Source organism: Bombina bombina, chromosome 7 (genome assembly GCF_027579735.1).
Source record: "Bombina bombina isolate aBomBom1 chromosome 7, aBomBom1.pri, whole genome shotgun sequence".
In the NCBI taxonomy this organism is placed as follows: Eukaryota; Metazoa; Chordata; class Amphibia; order Anura; family Bombinatoridae; genus Bombina; species Bombina bombina.
In genome coordinates this window covers 242,651,751-242,671,750 of record NC_069505.1, presented here as the reverse complement: position 1 = coordinate 242,671,750, position 20,000 = coordinate 242,651,751, and the positions used below count along the sequence as shown (strand labels likewise).

The 20,000-nt window shown below is 40.4% G+C and overlaps 1 protein-coding gene across 1 annotated transcript in view; it reads right to left on the bottom strand.

Moving 5' to 3' along the window:
• Window positions 1-20,000, bottom strand: part of FRMD4B (FERM domain containing 4B) — a 707,344-nt gene that overhangs the window by 222,294 nt on the left and 465,050 nt on the right. Inside the window, exon 6 of the mRNA XM_053720679.1 lies at window positions 11,342-11,398. Within this exon, the coding sequence (XP_053576654.1) occupies window positions 11,342-11,398 (57 nt within the window). The remainder of the gene's footprint in view (window positions 1-11,341; window positions 11,399-20,000) is intronic.

Sequence of the window (20,000 nt, the reverse complement as noted above, 5' to 3'; positions counted from 1 at the left end):
CAGTACAGTCTCACATTGTATGGGCCTTCTTAAACCCTTTCACTACCAGGTACCCAAACAAGAAAGAAAAAAGGAGTCTGCATTCCATCTGGCAGTGAGAGACTAGATTAACCCACGGCTTTGCAATGTGTTGCACTCCACTCTGGCAACTAAAGAGCTTTAAAGGGATAGAAAGGTCAAAATGAAACCCTGGATGAGTGCATTTCAGTTTTAATTAGAAGCATTTTTGCAATACACTTTCATTATCAAAAATACTTCTAGTAAAAGTTATTACTGTTTTCTTTTTTTAGCAGCATACGCACATATGCTGTGAGGTCCGTGCACCAGTATTCAAGCTCAGAGAGCTGCCGGCGGTGTATATTGTGTCTATGAAGACTTAAAGGGACAGTCAAGTAAAAATAAAACTCTCAACATTCAGATAGGACAAATGCGATTTTAAACAACTTTCCAATTTACTTTTATCATCAAATTTGCTTTGTCTGAGCTAGACAGTGCTAGTTCATGTGTGCCATATAGATAACATTTTGCTCACTCCCGTGGAACTATTTATGAGTCAGCACTGATTGGCTGAAATGCAAGTTGTCAAAAGAACTGAAATAAAGGGGCAGTCTACAGAGGCTTAGATACAAGGTAATCACAGAAGTAAAAAGTATATTAATATAACTGAGATAAGGTGCAGTCTGCAGAGGCTTAGATACAAGGTAATCACAGAGGTAAAAAGTATATTAATATAACTGAGATAGGGGGAGTCTGCAGAGGCTTAGATACAGGGTAATCACAGAGGTAAAAAGGATATTAATATAACTGAGATAAGGGGCAGTCTGCTGAGGCTTAGATACAAGGTAATCACAGAGGTAAAAAATATATTAATATAACTGAGATAAGGGGCAGTCTGCAGAGGCTTAGATACAGGGTAATCACAGAAGTAAAAAGTATATTAATATAACAATGTTGGTTGTGCAAAAATAAAGGGAATATCTATCTTTTTAAACAATGACAATTTTCAAGTAGACTGTCCCTTTGAGTCTTACAAGCTGCTGCTGACTCTCTGATGTGGTGTGGTGTTTGAACACCAGTGCATGGGCCCTAGGGTTGCCACCTCAGCCATGTTTCCCTGCACACTTATGAGTTACACAATGCTGCAGGGTGTGCAGGGAGGAACATGTATTGTGTCTCTGGACAGCACATGAATAGTACTGATGACCAGCACAATACAGGTTCCTCCCTGCATACCCTGCAGCATGTGTAACTCATAAGTGTGCAGGGAAACATGGCCGAGGTGGCAACCCTAATGGGCCCTCACAACATATGTGCGTATGCCACTGAAAAACAGCAATAACTTTTATTAGACGCATTTTTGCTAATAAGAGTCTATTGCAAAAATAATTCTATTTAAAATTGAAATGTACCCACACACATTTCAGTCTTTATATCCCTTTAAGTAATGTGAATTTGAAAGGTAATGCACAAACACAGCTGTATATTACTTGTTTACGTGTCAGAATGATTTTTGTTCTGCGTATCAATTACTACATACCCTGCACTTCTACAGCTGACACCTATGTATAATAATATGGATTGGATTATTGGATTAACATATTTCTGATATGGTAGAGGATAAATATACTACAGTATATTCCCCCTGATTAAATGGACATGAACAACTGCCATATCACGAGACCATTGTTGATCAATGTACAACTGATACTTTTACAAACCCATAGGTGCATGTTTATACACTCCCCATGGCTGCCCCTCACAAAGCTCTGCTGTAGGCTGTAAGGCAAAAGGCACACGGGCTGTGCAAGCTCTGCTGTAAGGGGTCACACGGGCTGTGCAAGCTCTGCTGTATGGGGTCACACGGGCTGTGCAAGCTCTGCTGTAAGGGGTCACACGGGCTGTGCAAGCTCTGCTGTAAGGGGTCACACGGGCTGTGCAAGCTCTGCTGTAAGGGGTCACACGGGCTGTGCAAGCTCTGCTGTAAGGGGTCACACGGGCTGTGCAAGCTCTGCTGTAAGGGGTCACACGGGCTGTGCAAGCTCTGCTGTAAGGGGTCACACGGGCTGTGCAAGCTCTGCTGTAAGGGGTCACACGGGCTGTGCAAGCTCTGCTGTAAGGTGTCACACGGGCTGTGCAAGCTCTGCTGTAAGGGGTCACACGGGCTGTGCAAGCTCTGCTGTAAGGTGTCACACGGGCTGTGCAAGCTCTGCTGTAAGGTGTCACACGGGCTGTGCAAGCTCTGCTGTAAGGGGTCACACGGGCTGTGCAAGCTCTGCTGTAAGGGGTCACACGGGCTGTGCAAGCTCTGCTGTAAGGGGTCACACGGGCTGTGCAAGCTCTGCTGTAAGGGGTCACACGGGCTGTGCAAGCTCTGCTGTAAGGGGTCACACGGGCTGTGCAAGCTCTGCTGTAAGGTGTCACACGGGCTGTGCAAGCTCTGCTGTAAGGTGTCACACGGGCTGTGCAAGCTCTGCTGTAAGGTGTCACACGGGCTGTGCAAGCTCTGCTGTAAGGTGTCACACGGGCTGTGCAAGCTCTGCTGTAAGGGGTCACACGCGCTGTGCAAGCTCTGCTGTAAGGTGTCACACGGGCTGTGCAAGCTCTGCTGTAAGGTGTCACACGGGCTGTGCAAGCTCTGCTGTAAGGTGTCACACGGGCTGTGCAAGCTCTGCTGTAAGGTGTCACACGGGCTGTGCAAGCTCTGCTGTAAGGTGTCACACGGGCTGTGCAAGCTCTGCTGTAAGGTGTCAGATGGGTTGTGCAAGCTCTGTAGCGCTGCTTTATCCATCACAGATGCAGGAGCTCTCTATATATTATCCATGTTGCGGGTGCTAAAGCATCTGATTGGCTGCACTGTCAACACATACAAGTAATAGACAGGCCACCTAAAATTGATTAATCGCATTTATGTAACGCCCCACGTCTTAAGTCTATGGAACAAAAACCAAAGTTTTGCATGTTTGAGATGTAACTTTCCAAGTGCAGATTTAATTCACTGTATTTGGAATTGCCCAAAAGGTATTTAGCTTTTGGGCCAAAATATCCTTTTGGCTCTCAAAAATTCTTAAACAGTTGTATCTAAAGAAAGAAGATATAATTTTGCTATATGAAAATGTGCCTTTGATGCCTAACTTGAATCTTGTTTTCATAGATTTTACAACATTATGCACCAGGAATGTTATCTTTTCCTCCTGGAAATCTAAAAAAACTCCAAACTTTTCACAATTTATTAATAATATACATACGAAATTAGTTTTTTATAAATGGAGTAACTTTATTCAAAGCCTACCAGCTGGTATTCAGAAACAATATATTTTTCCTTTTCGTAATTCAATATATGTACAAGAAGCATGTCTCAGAGGAGAGTTGCCAAACTAGAAGAGGTTGATTTCACTGGCGGGGATGAGTCGGGAGGCATGGAGGGGGTAGTTCAGTTTAGTTCTGTACAGTGGGGTTTGATTTTCCTTACCCCCCCTTTTGTTTTGCTTTTGTTAGGTTGTTTTATCTTTTTTGTTTTTGCTTGTTAGTGACGTTTAGTGTAATGGTATTAGGTTATAAAACTATAAAATTCCCCGTATCAAGGTACACAGGTCTTCAGACTAGATAATATTTTAATGCACTGACGATTTTTTCCTTCAAATGTCACTGTATTTTGTTTCTACATTTTCAGTGGGTGTGCCTTTGTTTTTTTTTCACCCTGCGTGGTGTGCAAAGGACATCAATCTTATTGTTTGTACCTGATACTGGTTGTAAATAAAGATAAAAAAAAATAAAAAATAGACGGGCCACCATATCTGATTAGTAGCCCACCCTAAAAGGGAGAATTGATCAAACTGCATTTGCACCTTTAGGCACTTTGCAGTGCAGATTCGCATGAGTGAGCCTGAATCTTACAAGCGGTTGCTGTTTCTTATCGTCATTCTGGGTGATTAACAGGCCCTGCTCTTGCGCAATCTGAAATGTTGTAGATGCTGGAGAATGTGTCCGTCTGCAGCAAGATACATTTTCATTTAAAAAAACAGTGGCTATAATAGAGTCCCTTGTTTTATTTTACTTGGCCTTCTTTGCCATATTGTGTAATTCGTATAAACCATTAAGATTTATTTCATTTTGACTGCAGGTCCCCCCAAGGAGCTAACGCGTGCACAAAACTATACGGAGGACAAAATTGAAATGTGAATGATGTATTTAAATAGAAACATTTCTGCAATATAGTTCCATTAGAAAAATGCTTCTAGTAAAGATTATTACGGTTTATCAGCTGCATATACTTTGAGGGCTTGTGCAGAAGCATACAAACCCCACTTGTTCTCAGAGTCAGAAGTTCCTTGTTTGACACAGGCACAATAAATACCACTGCCAGCTGTCCGAGGGCTTGTCTGCATGGAGAGAAATCATGTCAAATCTATTAGACCTTATATTGTAAGGTGGGTGTCTATAATCTGCTTACAAAACAATTAATAGTGGGAGAAATATCTTTCAAATTAAAATTTGTGTTTCTAATGTTTTTTTAGCGATCTCTCTATACTGACGAGATGTCTTCGAATCTATATCTCTGTTCTCGGGTGAGATGATCTAAGACTTAGATCCTCTCACCCGAGCACAGAGCTTTAGATCCTCTCACCCGAGCACAGAGCTTTAGATCCTCTCACCCGAGCACAGAGCTTTAGATCCTCTCACCCGAGCACAGAGCTTTAGATCCTCTCACCCGAGCACAGAGCTTTAGATCCTCTCACCCGAGCACAGAGCTTTAGATCCTCTCACCCGAGCACAGAGCTTTAGATCCTCTCACCCGAGCACAGAGCTTTAGATCCTCTCACCCGAGCACAGAGCTTTAAATCCTCTCACCCGAGCACAGAGCTTTAGATCCTCTCACCCGAGCACAGAGCTTTAGATCCTCTCACCCGAGCACAGAGCTTTAGATCCTCTCACCCGAGCACAGAGCTTTAGATCCTCTCACCCGAGCACAGAGCTTTAGATCCTCTCACCCGAGCACAGAGCTTTAGATCATCTCACCCGAGCACAGAGCTTTAGATCATCTCACCCGAGCACAGAGCTTTAGATCATCTCACCCGAGCACAGAGCTTTAGATCATCTCACCCGAGCACAAAGCTTTCAATCCTCTCACCTCAGCACAGAGCTTTAGATCCTCTCACCCGAGCACAGAGCTTTAGATCATCTCACCAGAGCAGAGAGCTTTAGATCATCTCACCAGAGCAGAGAGCTTTAGATCATCTCACCAGAGCACAGAGCTTTAGATCATCTCACCAGAGCACAGAGCTTTAGATCATCTCACCAGAGCACAGAGCTTTAGATCATCTCACCAGAGCACAGAGCTTTAGATCATCTCACCAGAGCACAGAGCTTTAGATCATCTCACCAGAGCACAGAGCTTTAGATCATCTCACCTGAGCACAGAGCTTTAGATCATCTCACCTGAGCACAGAGCTTTAGATCATCTCACCTGAGCACAGAGCTTTAGATCATCTCACCTCAGCACAGAGCTTTAGATCATCTCACCTGAGCACAGAGCTTTAGATCATCTCACCTGAGCACAGAGCTTTAGATCATCTCACCTGAGCACAGAGCTTTAGATCATCTCACCTGAGCACAGAGCTTTAGATCATCTCACCTGAGCAAAGAGCTATAGATCATCTCACCTGAGCACAGAGCTTTAGATCATCTCACCTGAGCAAAGAGCTTTAGATCATCTCACCTGAGCACAGAGCTTTAGATCATCTCACCTGAGCACAGAGCTTTAGATCATCTCACCTGAGCACAGAGCTTTAGATCATCTCACCTGAGCACAGAGCTTTAGATCATCTCACCTGAGCACAGAGCTTTAGATCATCTCACCTGAGCAAAGAGCTTTAGATCATCTCACCTGAGCACAGAGCTTTAGATCATCTCACCTGAGCACAGAGCTTTAGATCATCTCACCTGAGCAAAGAGCTATAGATCATCTCACCTGAGCAAAGAGCTATAGATCATCTCACCTGAGCAAAGAGCTATAGATCATCTCACCTGAGCAAAGAGCTTTAGATCATCTCACCTGAGCAAAGAGCTTTAGATCATCTCACCTGAGCACAGAGCTTTAGATCATCTCACCAGAGCACAGAGCTTTAGATCATCTCACCCGAGCACAGAGCTTTAGATCATCTCACCTCAGCACAGAGCTTTAGATCATCTCACCTGAGCAAAGAGCTTTAGATCATCTCACCTTAGCACAGAGCTTTAGATCATCTCACCTGAGCACAGAGCTTTAGATCATCTCACCTGAGCACAGAGCTTTAGATCATCTCACCTGAGCAAAGAGCTTTAGATCATCTCACCTGAGCAAAGAGCTTTAGATCATCTCACCTGAGCAAAGAGCTTTAGATCATCTCACCTGAGCAAAGAGCTTTAGATCATCTCACCTGAGCACAGAGCTTTAGATCATCTCACCTGAGCACAGAGCTATAGATCATCTCACCTGAGCACAGAGCTTTAAGTCATCTCACCTCAGCACAGAGCTTTAGATCATCTCACCTCAGCACAGAGCTTTAGATCATCTCACCTGAGCACAGAGCTATAGATCATCTCACCTGAGCACAGAGCTTTAGATCATCTCACCCGAGCACAGAGCTTTAGATCATCTCACCCGAGCACAGAGCTATAGATCATCTCACCTGAGCAAAGAGCTATAGATCATCTCACCTGAGCAAAGAGCTATAGATCATCTCACCTGAGCACAGAGCTATAGATCATCTCACCTGAGCAAGAAGCTTTTGAATATCAGGTCCTGGGCTTAAATACTGGTGCACAGGCCCTAACAGCATATGTGCATATCACATTAAATACAATAATAACTTTTACTAGAAGCATTTTTGCTAATGAAAGTGCATTGCTAAAATGCTTATATTTAAGTGCACATTTCAATTTTGACCTTTCTATACCTTTTAATAATCTAGTCTGCATGCCAAAAACTAGTCAGCTGTGCAGCAAAAGCTGTTGCATAAGAAATAATACTTTCTAACTATACTTATCTTTAAAATGTTCCAATAAATGTTTCATTGATAACGTATAAGTTGTATCAAAACTGAAACATTGTAAGCTATAGCAAATTCTACATCTATTACAAGATTAAAATCAATATTACATTTCCATAAGAAATGTAAATAATGCACAGCAGTGCAATACTTATCAGTGTAGTTTTTTTACATTTGTTTTACCTAGTTTTCTTACAAAGAGAGAAGCGCTCTACCAGGAACGAACAACAGCTCAGTGGCTTGTTCTATGGCGATTTACCACCCGGAAGCAGCCTCTTTTAGACCAGTGTGCTTTTCACAGAAGAAAACTTTCCTGAAGTATATCAGTCTGATCCCGCCAAGTAAGGTCAGTCCAGCCCGAAATACCAGGCAATTCTCCTCTGAACAAGGAACATGACAACCCCAGACGATCGTTTCGGCCTCCTATGGGCCTCGTCAGTGAGGTGCAGCCACATTCCTCTAAGCACACTGGGCAAGGAGTCCACGTCTGGTTTCCCCCATCACCCATAGGGAGACTTCCCCAGGGTCATAATAATTTGCATACAAAGAGAGAAGCGCTCTACCAGGAACGAACAACAGCTCAGTGGCTTGTTCTATGGCGATTTACCACCCGGAAGCAGCCTCTTTTAGACCAGTGTGCTTTTCACAGAAGAAAACTTTCCTGAAGTATATCAGTCTGATCCCGCCAAGTAAGGTCAGTCCAGCCCGAAATACCAGGCAATTCTCCTCTGAACAAGGAACATGACAACCCCAGACGATCGTTTCGGCCTCCTATGGGCCTCGTCAGTGAGGTGCAGCCACATTCCTCTAAGCACACTGGGCAAGGAGTCCACGTCTGGTTTCCCCCATCACCCATAGGGAGACTTCCCCAGGGTCATAATAATTTGCATACAAAGAGAGAAGCGCTCTACCAGGAACGAACAACAGCTCAGTGGCTTGTTCTATGGCGATTTACCACCCGGAAGCAGCCTCTTTTAGACCAGTGTGCTTTTCACAGAAGAAAACTTTCCTGAAGTATATCAGTCTGATCCCGCCAAGTAAGGTCAGTCCAGCCCGAAATACCAGGCAATTCTCCTCTGAACAAGGAACATGACAACCCCAGACGATCGTTTCGGCCTCCTATGGGCCTCGTCAGTGAGGTGCAGCCACATTCCTCTAAGCACACTGGGCAAGGAGTCCACGTCTGGTTTCCCCCATCACCCATAGGGAGACTTCCCCAGGGTCATAATAATTTGCATACAAAGAGAGAAGCGCTCTACCAGGAACGAACAACAGCTCAGTGGCTTGTTCTATGGCGATTTACCACCCGGAAGCAGCCTCTTTTAGACCAGTGTGCTTTTCACAGAAGAAAACTTTCTTGAAGTATATCAGTCTGATCCCGCCAAGTAAGGTCAGTCCAGCCCGAAATACCAGGCAATTCTCCTCTGAACAAGGAACATGACAACCCCAGACGATCGTTTCGGCCTCCTATGGGCCTCGTCAGTGAGGTGCAGCCACATTCCTCTAAGCACACTGGGCAAGGAGTCCACGTCTGGTTTCCCCCATCACCCATAGGGAGACTTCCCCAGGGTCATAATAATTTGCATACAAAGAGAGAAGCGCTCTACCAGGAACGAACAACAGCTCAGTGGCTTGTTCTATGGCGATTTACCACCCGGAAGCAGCCTCTTTTAGACCAGTGTGCTTTTCACAGAAGAAAACTTTCCTGAAGTATATCAGTCTGATCCCGCCAAGTAAGGTCAGTCCAGCCCGAAATACCAGGCAATTCTCCTCTGAACAAGGAACATGACAACCCCAGACGATCGTTTCGGCCTCCTATGGGCCTCGTCAGTGAGGTGCAGCCACATTCCTCTAAGCACACTGGGCAAGGAGTCCACGTCTGGTTTCCCCCATCACCCATAGGGAGACTTCCCCAGGGTCATAATAATTTGCATACAAAGAGAGAAGCGCTCTACCAGGAACGAACAACAGCTCAGTGGCTTGTTCTATGGCGATTTACCACCCGGAAGCAGCCTCTTTTAGACCAGTGTGCTTTTCACAGAAGAAAACTTTCCTGAAGTATATCAGTCTGATCCCGCCAAGTAAGGTCAGTCCAGCCCGAAATACCAGGCAATTCTCCTCTGAACAAGGAACATGACAACCCCAGACGATCGTTTCGGCCTCCTATGGGCCTCGTCAGTGAGGTGCAGCCACATTCCTCTAAGCACACTGGGCAAGGAGTCCACGTCTGGTTTCCCCCATCACCCATAGGGAGACTTCCCCAGGGTCATAATAATTTGCATACAAAGAGAGAAGCGCTCTACCAGGAACGAACAACAGCTCAGTGGCTTGTTCTATGGCGATTTACCACCCGGAAGCAGCCTCTTTTAGACCAGTGTGCTTTTCACAGAAGAAAACTTTCCTGAAGTATATCAGTCTGATCCCGCCAAGTAAGGTCAGTCCAGCCCGAAATACCAGGCAATTCTCCTCTGAACAAGGAACATGACAACCCCAGACGATCGTTTCGGCCTCCTATGGGCCTCGTCAGTGAGGTGCAGCCACATTCCTCTAAGCACACTGGGCAAGGAGTCCACGTCTGGTTTCCCCCATCACCCAAAAAGTTGCACCCAGGTGGTAAATCGCCATAGAACAGGCTAACAATGTTATTGAGCCAGTTGTTCGTTCCTGTGAGTGCACTTCTCTCTGTATGTATTTAGTTTACCTAGTTTTCTTGTAATGGTGCTTTTAAAACTGTCCCTATAAAGGCTGGAGGCATCTGGCAGATTTCCAAACCCTGACACTACAATATTGCACAGTGATTGCTTGATCAACACAGGAGGGAATTCAGTTATGCCCCTATTTGACCACACCAAATAAAAGAAAATAATAAAACCATGCCAGCTTAAATGCTTTCAAAACATTTCTTTTGCATGCAGATCTTGTGCAATGCAATACCTGATATTTATTATGAATAAATAAAAATAATTTAATGTCCCTTTTAACAGTGAAAATGTAATAATATTGTATCAATGGTCTCCTGGTTTAAAGGGACACTGAACCCAACATTTTTATTTTGGGATTCAGATAGAGCATGTAATTTTAAGCAACTTTCTAATTTACTTCTATTATCATTTTTTCTTTGTTCTCTTGCTATCTTTATATGAAAAAGAAGGCATCTAAGCTTTTTTCTTGGCTCAGAACTCTGGACAGCAGTTTTTGATTGGTGGATGAATTTATCCACCAATTAGCAAGGACAACCTAGGTTGTTCACCAAAAATGGGCCGGCATCTAAACTTACATTCTTGCATTTCAAATAAAGATACCAAGAGAATAAAGAACATTTGATAATAGGAGTAAATTAGAAAGTTGCATAAAATGTCATGCTCTATCTTAATCACAAAAGCAAAAATGTGGGTTCAGTGTCCCTTTAAGTGCAAGTGGTTCAGCCAATGGTGATTTGTCAAATGCTGAAATCCTGTCCTTGGATTGGTAATAAAGGGGTTAAAGGTCAGAATTGTGGGAACCCCTCTGTTGTTTAGGAATTATTGACTAGGAATCGTGCTAGACCTCAGTGCTGGGTTGCTGGTGCAGTGATCTGTGCTTTGATATATGGATACAAGTTAAGACAGCGTTAACAAGTTAATATGACAGGTGACAAAAGACATCTAAGGCTCCTTTATCAGACATCACTGAAGCCTTTGTTAATTTGAGGGTTACTATAACTTCTGAACAAACAAGTCAGTGCTGCTGTAATAGATGATTTTATAAACATTATTTCTTTCTTCCACAGCTCAACATACTAACCTGACAGAGCATATAATCACATTGCACCAAATCAGCCATTTATTGTATTCTGTTCCTTTACTCTAACACAGATTCCATTCCATTTGCTTTGCCTTTAACAAAGATAAAACTCTGTATTTTACTTTTCGTAGGCAATGTCTCATTGACAGTATCTATGATATAGAGGCTGAATGGAAACAAAGAGATACAATTTCATAGTAGCCGGTAGATCTATAAATTGTGGAATATCAAAGACTGATCAGTTTGTTAATCGTGTGGGTTAAAATATCTGTCAGACAAGTAAAGTTAATGTACTATACTGCATCTCTCTGCATAAAGTCAGCTATAATGATACATTGAGCTTGCAGTAATTGTATATTGTGTTATTATATGATATTTACATATGCTATTACACCACATCTACTGCAAACAGCCAGTACATGCACATAAGATCATGCACTAGGAAGCTTACATGTGAAAAATACAGCAAAAGCGCAGGTAAAAACCTCTAAACTATGTTTTAAGAGGGTAAACTGAGTAGAGACTCTTACCTGGAGAATGAGTGCAGCCAACTTGAAGACAGTTTCACTATCTACTCCAATTTGTCCCTGTTAACAAAGCAAAAGGTGAGTTTATTGAGGTATAACCAGGTGTACAGAGGTGCTTTAGAATCTACATCTCAGTGTGGGGAAGAGTTAAATGAACAGAGCTGCACCTTCAGGTTCAACTACAATTACAGGTCATACCACTTGCTAGCGTAGGGGTGGCCATAACCTGAAGCTTGTTATTGCACACCAAGGTCTCAACCTGTTTGTTTTTAAATTTCCCTAAGTGCAAATGCAAAGTGGCTGACAGGCAGTAAAGAGTGGGTTAAGTAAATACAATATTAGTATCACTATAGTGTATTAGTATTAATAAAACACCTGTTACATATAAAAAAAATGGTGCCAGTTTTACCCTGTGTGTTGGTTGTGTCTGATAATGTCTCCATGTTTATACACACACGGATCTGTTATGCTGTAGCTCACTGCTTGCATGCACTATTAAATGTTTTCTTTTGAATTATTCACCTGTGGATATATTTGTTTTGCATGAAACACTTTGAGATATATATATATATATATATACACACACACACACACATATATATATATATATATATATATATATATATATATATATATATATATATAAAATTGCAATATACTTTCATTATTTATTTTGTCCCCAATTTTCAAAAATTGTGAGCTTTTCAGTTCCTTTTATAAATGGAAGTGCAGAACACTATTATATTACACACAGTCATTGGCTGCACACTCTAGTGACCTATTTATATCTGTCTCTAATTGGCAACAGCAGAGAAGGTAACCTAAGTTACAACATGGCAGCTCCTATTGTTTTACATACAATAACATTTTACACCTATTAAAAAATAAATCTACATGTTATTCTCAGGTTAATCTTTTCTTAGAAAGCATCACTATATTTAACATTTATTTAGTGTTTAATGTCCCTTTAAGGGGTCACTGGACTGCTGTGAATAAAAGAGTTATTGTTAAAGGGACAGTATACACCAATTTTCATTTAACTGCATATAATAGTCACTAATATAAAGAATAATATGCAAGGGCACTGATCTAAAAATCCAGTATAAAACTATTTAAAAACTTGCTTAGAAGCTCACAGCTTAGCTCTGTTTAAAAGGTTACTGGAACACCCACTGCAAGTGGGAAATAGCAGACACACCCCCTTCCTTTGCATATGAAAAGACCCTTTACACAAAGAGGAGCAAGCTGGAGTAGGTATACGTCGGTATTCTCCTAAAACTTTGGGGCTTCGTTAGGTGTCTGAAAATCAGGGCCCTTGTCCATCATGAATAATTGTGATGAGCTTTTTGGCCAGTCTGTGCAAAGAGAAGGAGGGCCGCAGGGCAACAGATGGACGATGCTGTGAACAGCATGGCCCAGAAGAGGAGGAATGTTGAGGGTCTGAAGAAGAGGTGGAATGACTGCAAGAGACGGGTGAAGGAGAAGATGGGACAGGAAGCATTCCACCAGAGGGGAACAAGCGGTGGCCCAGCCCTACAAGTGGAATACAACACCTGTTAGGAGATAATCCGCAGGCCAATGAGACCACAGCAGTCAGTGGCCTTCCAGGGATTCGTCACTCAGGGGTTGCAACGACTACACAACATTCTGGTGAGTACCATCCCACACACCTGTATAATATGTAATTGCAATACAACACCCTTGAATCTAACACATTCATGTAAATGACGAGAACCATGGGAGTTGGAGTGTTTACAAAACCTAACTGTCTACAATTTGACTGGCCATTACTGCTACATAACACAGCAATGCAATCTATAACAAGATACCCGCTGTACCAACTACACAAAACAAATCCTCTGCAATCTATAACAAAATACCAGCTGTACCAACTACACAAAACAAATCCTCTGCAATATAAAACAAGATACCCACTGTACCAACTACACTAAACAAATCCTCTGCAATCTATAACAAGATACCTGTTGTACCAACTACACTAAAAAAATCCTCTGCAATCTATAACAAGACACCCGCTGTACTAACTACACTAAACAAATCCTCTGCAATCTATAACAAGATACCCGCTGTACCAACTACACTAAACAAATCCTCTGCAATCTATAACAAGATACCCGCTGTACCAACTACACTAAACAAATCCTCTGCAATCTATAACAAGATACCCGCTGTACCAACTAACTAAACAAATCCTCTGCAAACTATAACAAGATATCTGTTGTACCAACTATACTAAACAAATCCTCTGCAATCTATAACAAGATACCCGCTGTACCAACTACACTAAACAAATCCTCTGCAATCTATAACAAGATACCCGATGTACCAACTAACTAAACAAATCCTCTGCAATCTATAACAAGATACCTGTTGTACCAACTATACTAAACAAATCCTCTGCAATCTATAACAAGACATCACTGTACCAACTACACTAAACAAATCCTATGCAATCTATAACAAGACACCAACTGTACCAACTAAACTAAACAAATCCTCTGCAATCTATAACAAGACACCGGCTGCACCAACTACACTAAACAAATCCTCTGCAATCTATAACAAGACACCACTGTACCAACTACACAAAACTAATCCTCTGCAATCTATAACAAGACACCCGCTGTACTAACTACACTAAACAAATCCTCTGCAATCTATAACAAGACACCCACTGTACCAACTACACTAAACAAATCCTCTGCAATCTATAACAAGATACCTGCTGTGCCAACTACACTAAACAAATCCTCTGCAATCTATAACAAGATATCTGTTGTACCAACTATATTAAACAAATCCTCTGCAATCTATAATAAGATACCCGCTGTACCAACTACACTAAACAAATCCTCTGCAATCTATAACAAAATACCCGCTGTACAAACTAACTAAATAAATCCTCTGCAATCTATAACAAGATACCCGCTGTACCAACTACACTAAACAAATCCTCTGCAATCTATAACAAGATACCCGCTGTACCAACTACACTAAACAAATACTCTGCAATCTATAACAAGATACCTGCTGTACCAACTAACTAAACAAATCCTCTGCAATCTATAACAAGATACCTGTTGTACCAACTATACTAAACAAATCCTCTGCAATCTATAACAAGATACCTGTTGTACCAACTACACTAAAAAAATCCTCTGCAATCTATAACAAGATACCCGCTGTATGTATATATATATATATATATATATATATATATATATATATATATATATATTTATATATATATAGGGTCAGTTTACAAGTGGAGTGTTAATTATCACTTGCTCTCCAACGATATTAGCACTTCACTAATACCAGCACACGCAAATGTGTGCTGGTATTACAGGTTATGCGCAATGCAAACGTGCACAAATATATATGTATATGACTATATGCATATATATTTATGTGTTACTATGTGTATATAAGCATATACATATTTATTTACAGGGAACAAACAGTTCCCATAGATCGCTATGTAAAAGCACCTTTCAGTGCTATTTTTTTTTTTTAACACCTCACTTTCGCCACTTGTTGTACCCCTAAAATACTGCCTAGTGCAGTTACTTTATTAAAAAATAAAAATGGTAAACAAATCCTCTGCAATCTATAACAAGACACCACTGTACCAACTACACTAAACAAATCCTCTGCAATCTATAACAAGATACCCGCTGTACCAACTACACTAAACAAATCCTCGCCAATCTATAACAAGATACCCGCTGTACCAACTACACTAAACAAATCCTCTGCAATCTATAACAAGATACCCACTGTACCAACTACACTAAACAAATCCTCTGCAATCTGTAACAAGATACCCGCTGTACCAACTACACTAAACAAATCATCTGCAATCTATAACAAGATACCGCTGTACCAACTACACTAAACAAATCCTCTGCAATCTATGACAAGATACCCGCTGTACCAACTAAACTAAACAAATCCTCTACAATCTATAACAAGATACCCACTGTACCAACTACACTAAACAAATCCTCTGCAATCTGTAGCAAGATACCCGCTGTACCAACTACACTAAACAAATCCTCTGCAATCTATAACAAGATACCGCTGTACCAACTACACTAAACAAATCCTCTGCAATCTATAACAAGATACCCACTGTACCAACTACACTAAACAAATCCTCTGCAATCTATGACAAGATACCCGCTGTACCAACTAAACTAAACAAATCCTCTGCAATCTATAACAAGATACCCGCTGTACCAACTCCACTAAACAAATCCTCTGCAATCTATAACAAGATACCCGCTGTACCAACTACACTAAACAAATCTATAACAAGACACCCGCTGTACTAACTACACTAAACAAATCCTCTGCAATCTATAACAAGACACCACTGTACCAACTAAACTTAACACATCCTCTGCAATCTATAACAAGATACCCGCTGTATGTATGTATGTGTATATATATATATATATATATATATAGGGTCAGTTTACAAGTGGAGTGTTAATTATCACTTGCGCTCCAACGATATTAGCACTTCACTAATACCAGCACATGCTAATGTGTGCTGGTATTACAGGTTATGCGCAATGCAAACGCTCACAAATATAAATATATATGTATATGACTATATGCATATATATTTATGTGTTACTATGTGTATATAAGCAAATACATATTTATTTACAGGGAACACACAGTTTCCATAGATCGCTATGTAAAAGCACCTTTCAGTGCTATTTTTTTTTAACACTTCACTTTCGCCATTTGTACCCCCAAAATACTGCCTAGTGCAGTTACTTTATTAAAAAATAAAAATGGTAAAATCTTTATTTTTTAATAAAATACACTACACTGTATTTTAGGGGTATTTGGGGCATATTTATAAAATTAATTACATTTTATAAGCGCCAATTGCTACCGTGAGATTGCCACGAGTGTGTGTGTGTGTGTATGTGTGTATGTGTGTATGTATGTATGTATATATATATATATATATATATGTATGTGTGTGTATATACCTACCGTGAGCTTGCCACAAGTGTGTGTGTGTGTGTATATATATATATATATATACTGTATATACTATTGCCCTCTTTCAGTTGTAACAAAGAAGAAAAAAAGACTAAATTTAAAAGGATCACAGACCAGTAAAGTAAAAGGAATGAATATTTTGCTATTGGCCAATCACTAAAATGCAGGTCACTACACCCTAATGGTTGCACCGCACGCCAACCCACTAACCTAGACCTATAATTTAATGAGTACCTAGGGTGCCAATCACTGCAATAAACCCAGTACAGAAATAAGGCAGTGAGTCAAGTGTTATGTGCTAGTAGATAAGCAGGTGAACAAAATAATAAAGCTAATATACAGTACACCGGAAAAACACTGTAATACAGGGACATCATGTCATAATTACACAGAATTGTATTAGAAGTTTTTAATTGCTTCTATCATTAAACTGACTTTTTTGTCTTTTCCTTTGCTGAACAGCATACCATGGTATGCTCAGGAGCAGCTATGCACCAGCTAGCTGTTGATTGGTAGCTACAAAGATATGCCTCTTGTCACTGGCTCACCAGATGTGTTCAGCTAAGTGCCAGTGGTGCTTTCTCAGGACACTCCACACACTGTGTCACAATGGTCACAAGCAACGTGTGTATAAAAGGAAAAAGCTTTAGTACCAAATGAAACCCCACATTTTTCTTTCAGAATTCAGAAATAGAATACAATGTTTCCAGTTAAGTTTTATTTTTTAAATTTGCTCCATGAGCCTACCTAGGTTTAGCTTTCAACTAAGAATACCAAGAGAACAAAGCAAAATTGGTGCTAATAATAAATTGGAAAGTTGCCCTATCTGAATCATGAAAGCTTATTATGGACTAGACTGTCCCTTTAAGTTACACATGCTGCAGGGTGTGCAGGGAGGAACATGTATTGTGTATATGTATAACACATGTATAGTTCTGCTGTACAGTTATATGTTACACATGCTGCAGGGTGTGCAGGGAGGAACATGCATTGTGTATATTTATAACACATGTATAGTGCTGCTGTACAGTTATATGTTACACATGCTGCAGGGTGTGCAGGGAGGAACATGTATTGTGTATATTTATAACACATGTATAGTGCTGCTGTACAGTTATATGTTACACATGCTGCAGGGTGTGCAGGGAGGAACATGTATTGTGTATATTTATAACACATGTATAGTGCTGCTGTACAGTTATATGTTACACATGCTGCAGGGTGTGCAGGGAGGAACATGTATTGTGCATATGTATAACACATGTATAGTGCTGCTGTACAGTTATATGTTACACATGCTGCAGGGTGTGCAGGGAGGAACATGTATTGTGTATATGTATAACACATTTATAGTGCTGCTGTACAGTTATATGTTACACATGCTGCAGGGTGTGCAGGGAGGAACATGTATTGTGTATATGTATAACACATGTATAGTGCTGCTGTACAGTTATATGTTACACATGCTGCAGGATGTGCAGGGAGGAACATGCATTGTGCAGGTCATCAGTACTATTAATGTGCTGTCCAGAGGCTCAGTACACGTTCATTCCTGCTTACCCTGCAGCATGTGTAGCTCATAAGTGTGCAGGAAAACATGGCTGAGGTGGCAGCCCTAATGTATATACAGTACTATATGTTTGCTCCCAGTACATCCCAGCTGTGTATATATAGCCTGCCCGCACACACTCATATAGCTATACTCGAGCAGATCACATTTACTAGCTGTAAGAGTCATGGGGCAGCTTAGAGAGGGTACAAACACCTGCTCATCATTGCAGGATTTACTTATACGCACCTATTAAATGCACATGAATGAGCAAGCTGGGAGAATTAGAGGAATGAGCCATAGATGGAATGAAGCTTCTTCTCAGAGTTGTTTTATTCCATCTCCCCTGCGCAGCCTGTGGTTTGCACTGTACCTACAACTCCTACACAAACCCTTCAGAAATATATCCCAGCCCTGAGACTGCCCTTTATGTCTAACTAGAAAGAAATCCAGTTTATTACAGATGCCACCCAGCTTGAATGCCAAGGGCTGCAATTAGACTGTCCAGTGGTTTTTAGTCTCTACTTTTCCCAGGATATATAATATGTGAGTCATAGGGGTCAACTGAAAATACGCTTGAATCCCACGTCGTATTTGTCACAAGATTGATCCACCGTAGTTATCAAAGCGTCAAGATCGGCAAATGTTGAAATTTGTGATGTAAAATACGATCCTGTGATCTCAATCCGACCCAGATTGATGCTTGCGTCGTTACAGATGTTTCAAATTCAGATTCAACTCTATTTGACCCTTATCCCAATTAATCAAACATTTAACAGGTACGCTCGCGTCTATTCCGACGCAGCGTACCTAGTTTTCAATTTGTCACCCTTGAGGTTGCGGATGCCATAGAACTCAATGGGAGTCTGAAAACACAGAAAGCTTATGTTCGATGCTGCAAGAGAATGAAGTATATTACATAATAAAAGTAAATTAGAAACTCTATTAAAATTGTATACCCTTTCTAAATCAAACAATATTATTGCTCCACATTTGGTGCACTAGTAGATATAGGGATAAAAATGAAAAATACATTACTACTTATGAATTATGCACAAATTTGTTTCTCATTACAAAGCAAGGGGATAATATTATTTCTACAAATTTGTTGAAAAGTTTTGCCCCAAACTTGTCGCACTAATAGATATTGAGATAAAAATGAAATACACAAGATAATATAGCTAACTTCCTTTTTATTTTTTGTGAAAAATCTATGTGCACCATGTTTAAGCCATGTAATACAAGTCCCACTCTTTACTTCGCACCAATTTGGACACACCACTTTTCTCACCAATTATGATGCAAACTCCTAAACAACCCCCACACTAGTGAATATTTCAACCATTTTTGATTGGAATATGCATAATCACATGATTTATGACATCAGCCAATCTGATTCAAATATACATTATAAACTATCACTAACTAATCAAATTGCTCGATACTTGTGTCATTGATCACTCATCAGAACTTGTAAGTGCCATTTGTTACATTGTGTATTATACTTTGAAAGTATGTATATGTGAATTTAAAATTAAAGATAAACATTGATGCTAACATTAGAACACACAGTGTAATATTTTAGACAAGGATTTTAAAATTTGAATTGATGTTTGATTCAATATAATCTTAAGATGAAAGCTCAAAGGGATAGCCCACCTAACTTTAAACTGTCATGAATCAGATACAGCAGAAATTAAAATCACCTCTTTACTCTCATGCTATTTTCCGTGTTTTTCTTCCTTCTCTTGAATTTCTTTTTCAGTAAGAAATGTCATCTTATATGCCAGCCCATTTTATAACACCTGTGTAGGGGTGGTTTTTAAAACTAGATTGCAATCAGGAGGGGTTAGACAGGTACAGAGAGAAAACTGGCCCAGCTTTTAAAATATCCATTGATTGCAAATAAATACATATGATACTCTGATTACATGATATATTTGCAATTATTCCTGCTCAGACTAATAATAAATTTACAATATATACATATAGTGGTATAAATAAACACAGAGATATGAAAGACAACATTGTTTAGAACAAATAAAGGAATTTAGGGACATGTAAATA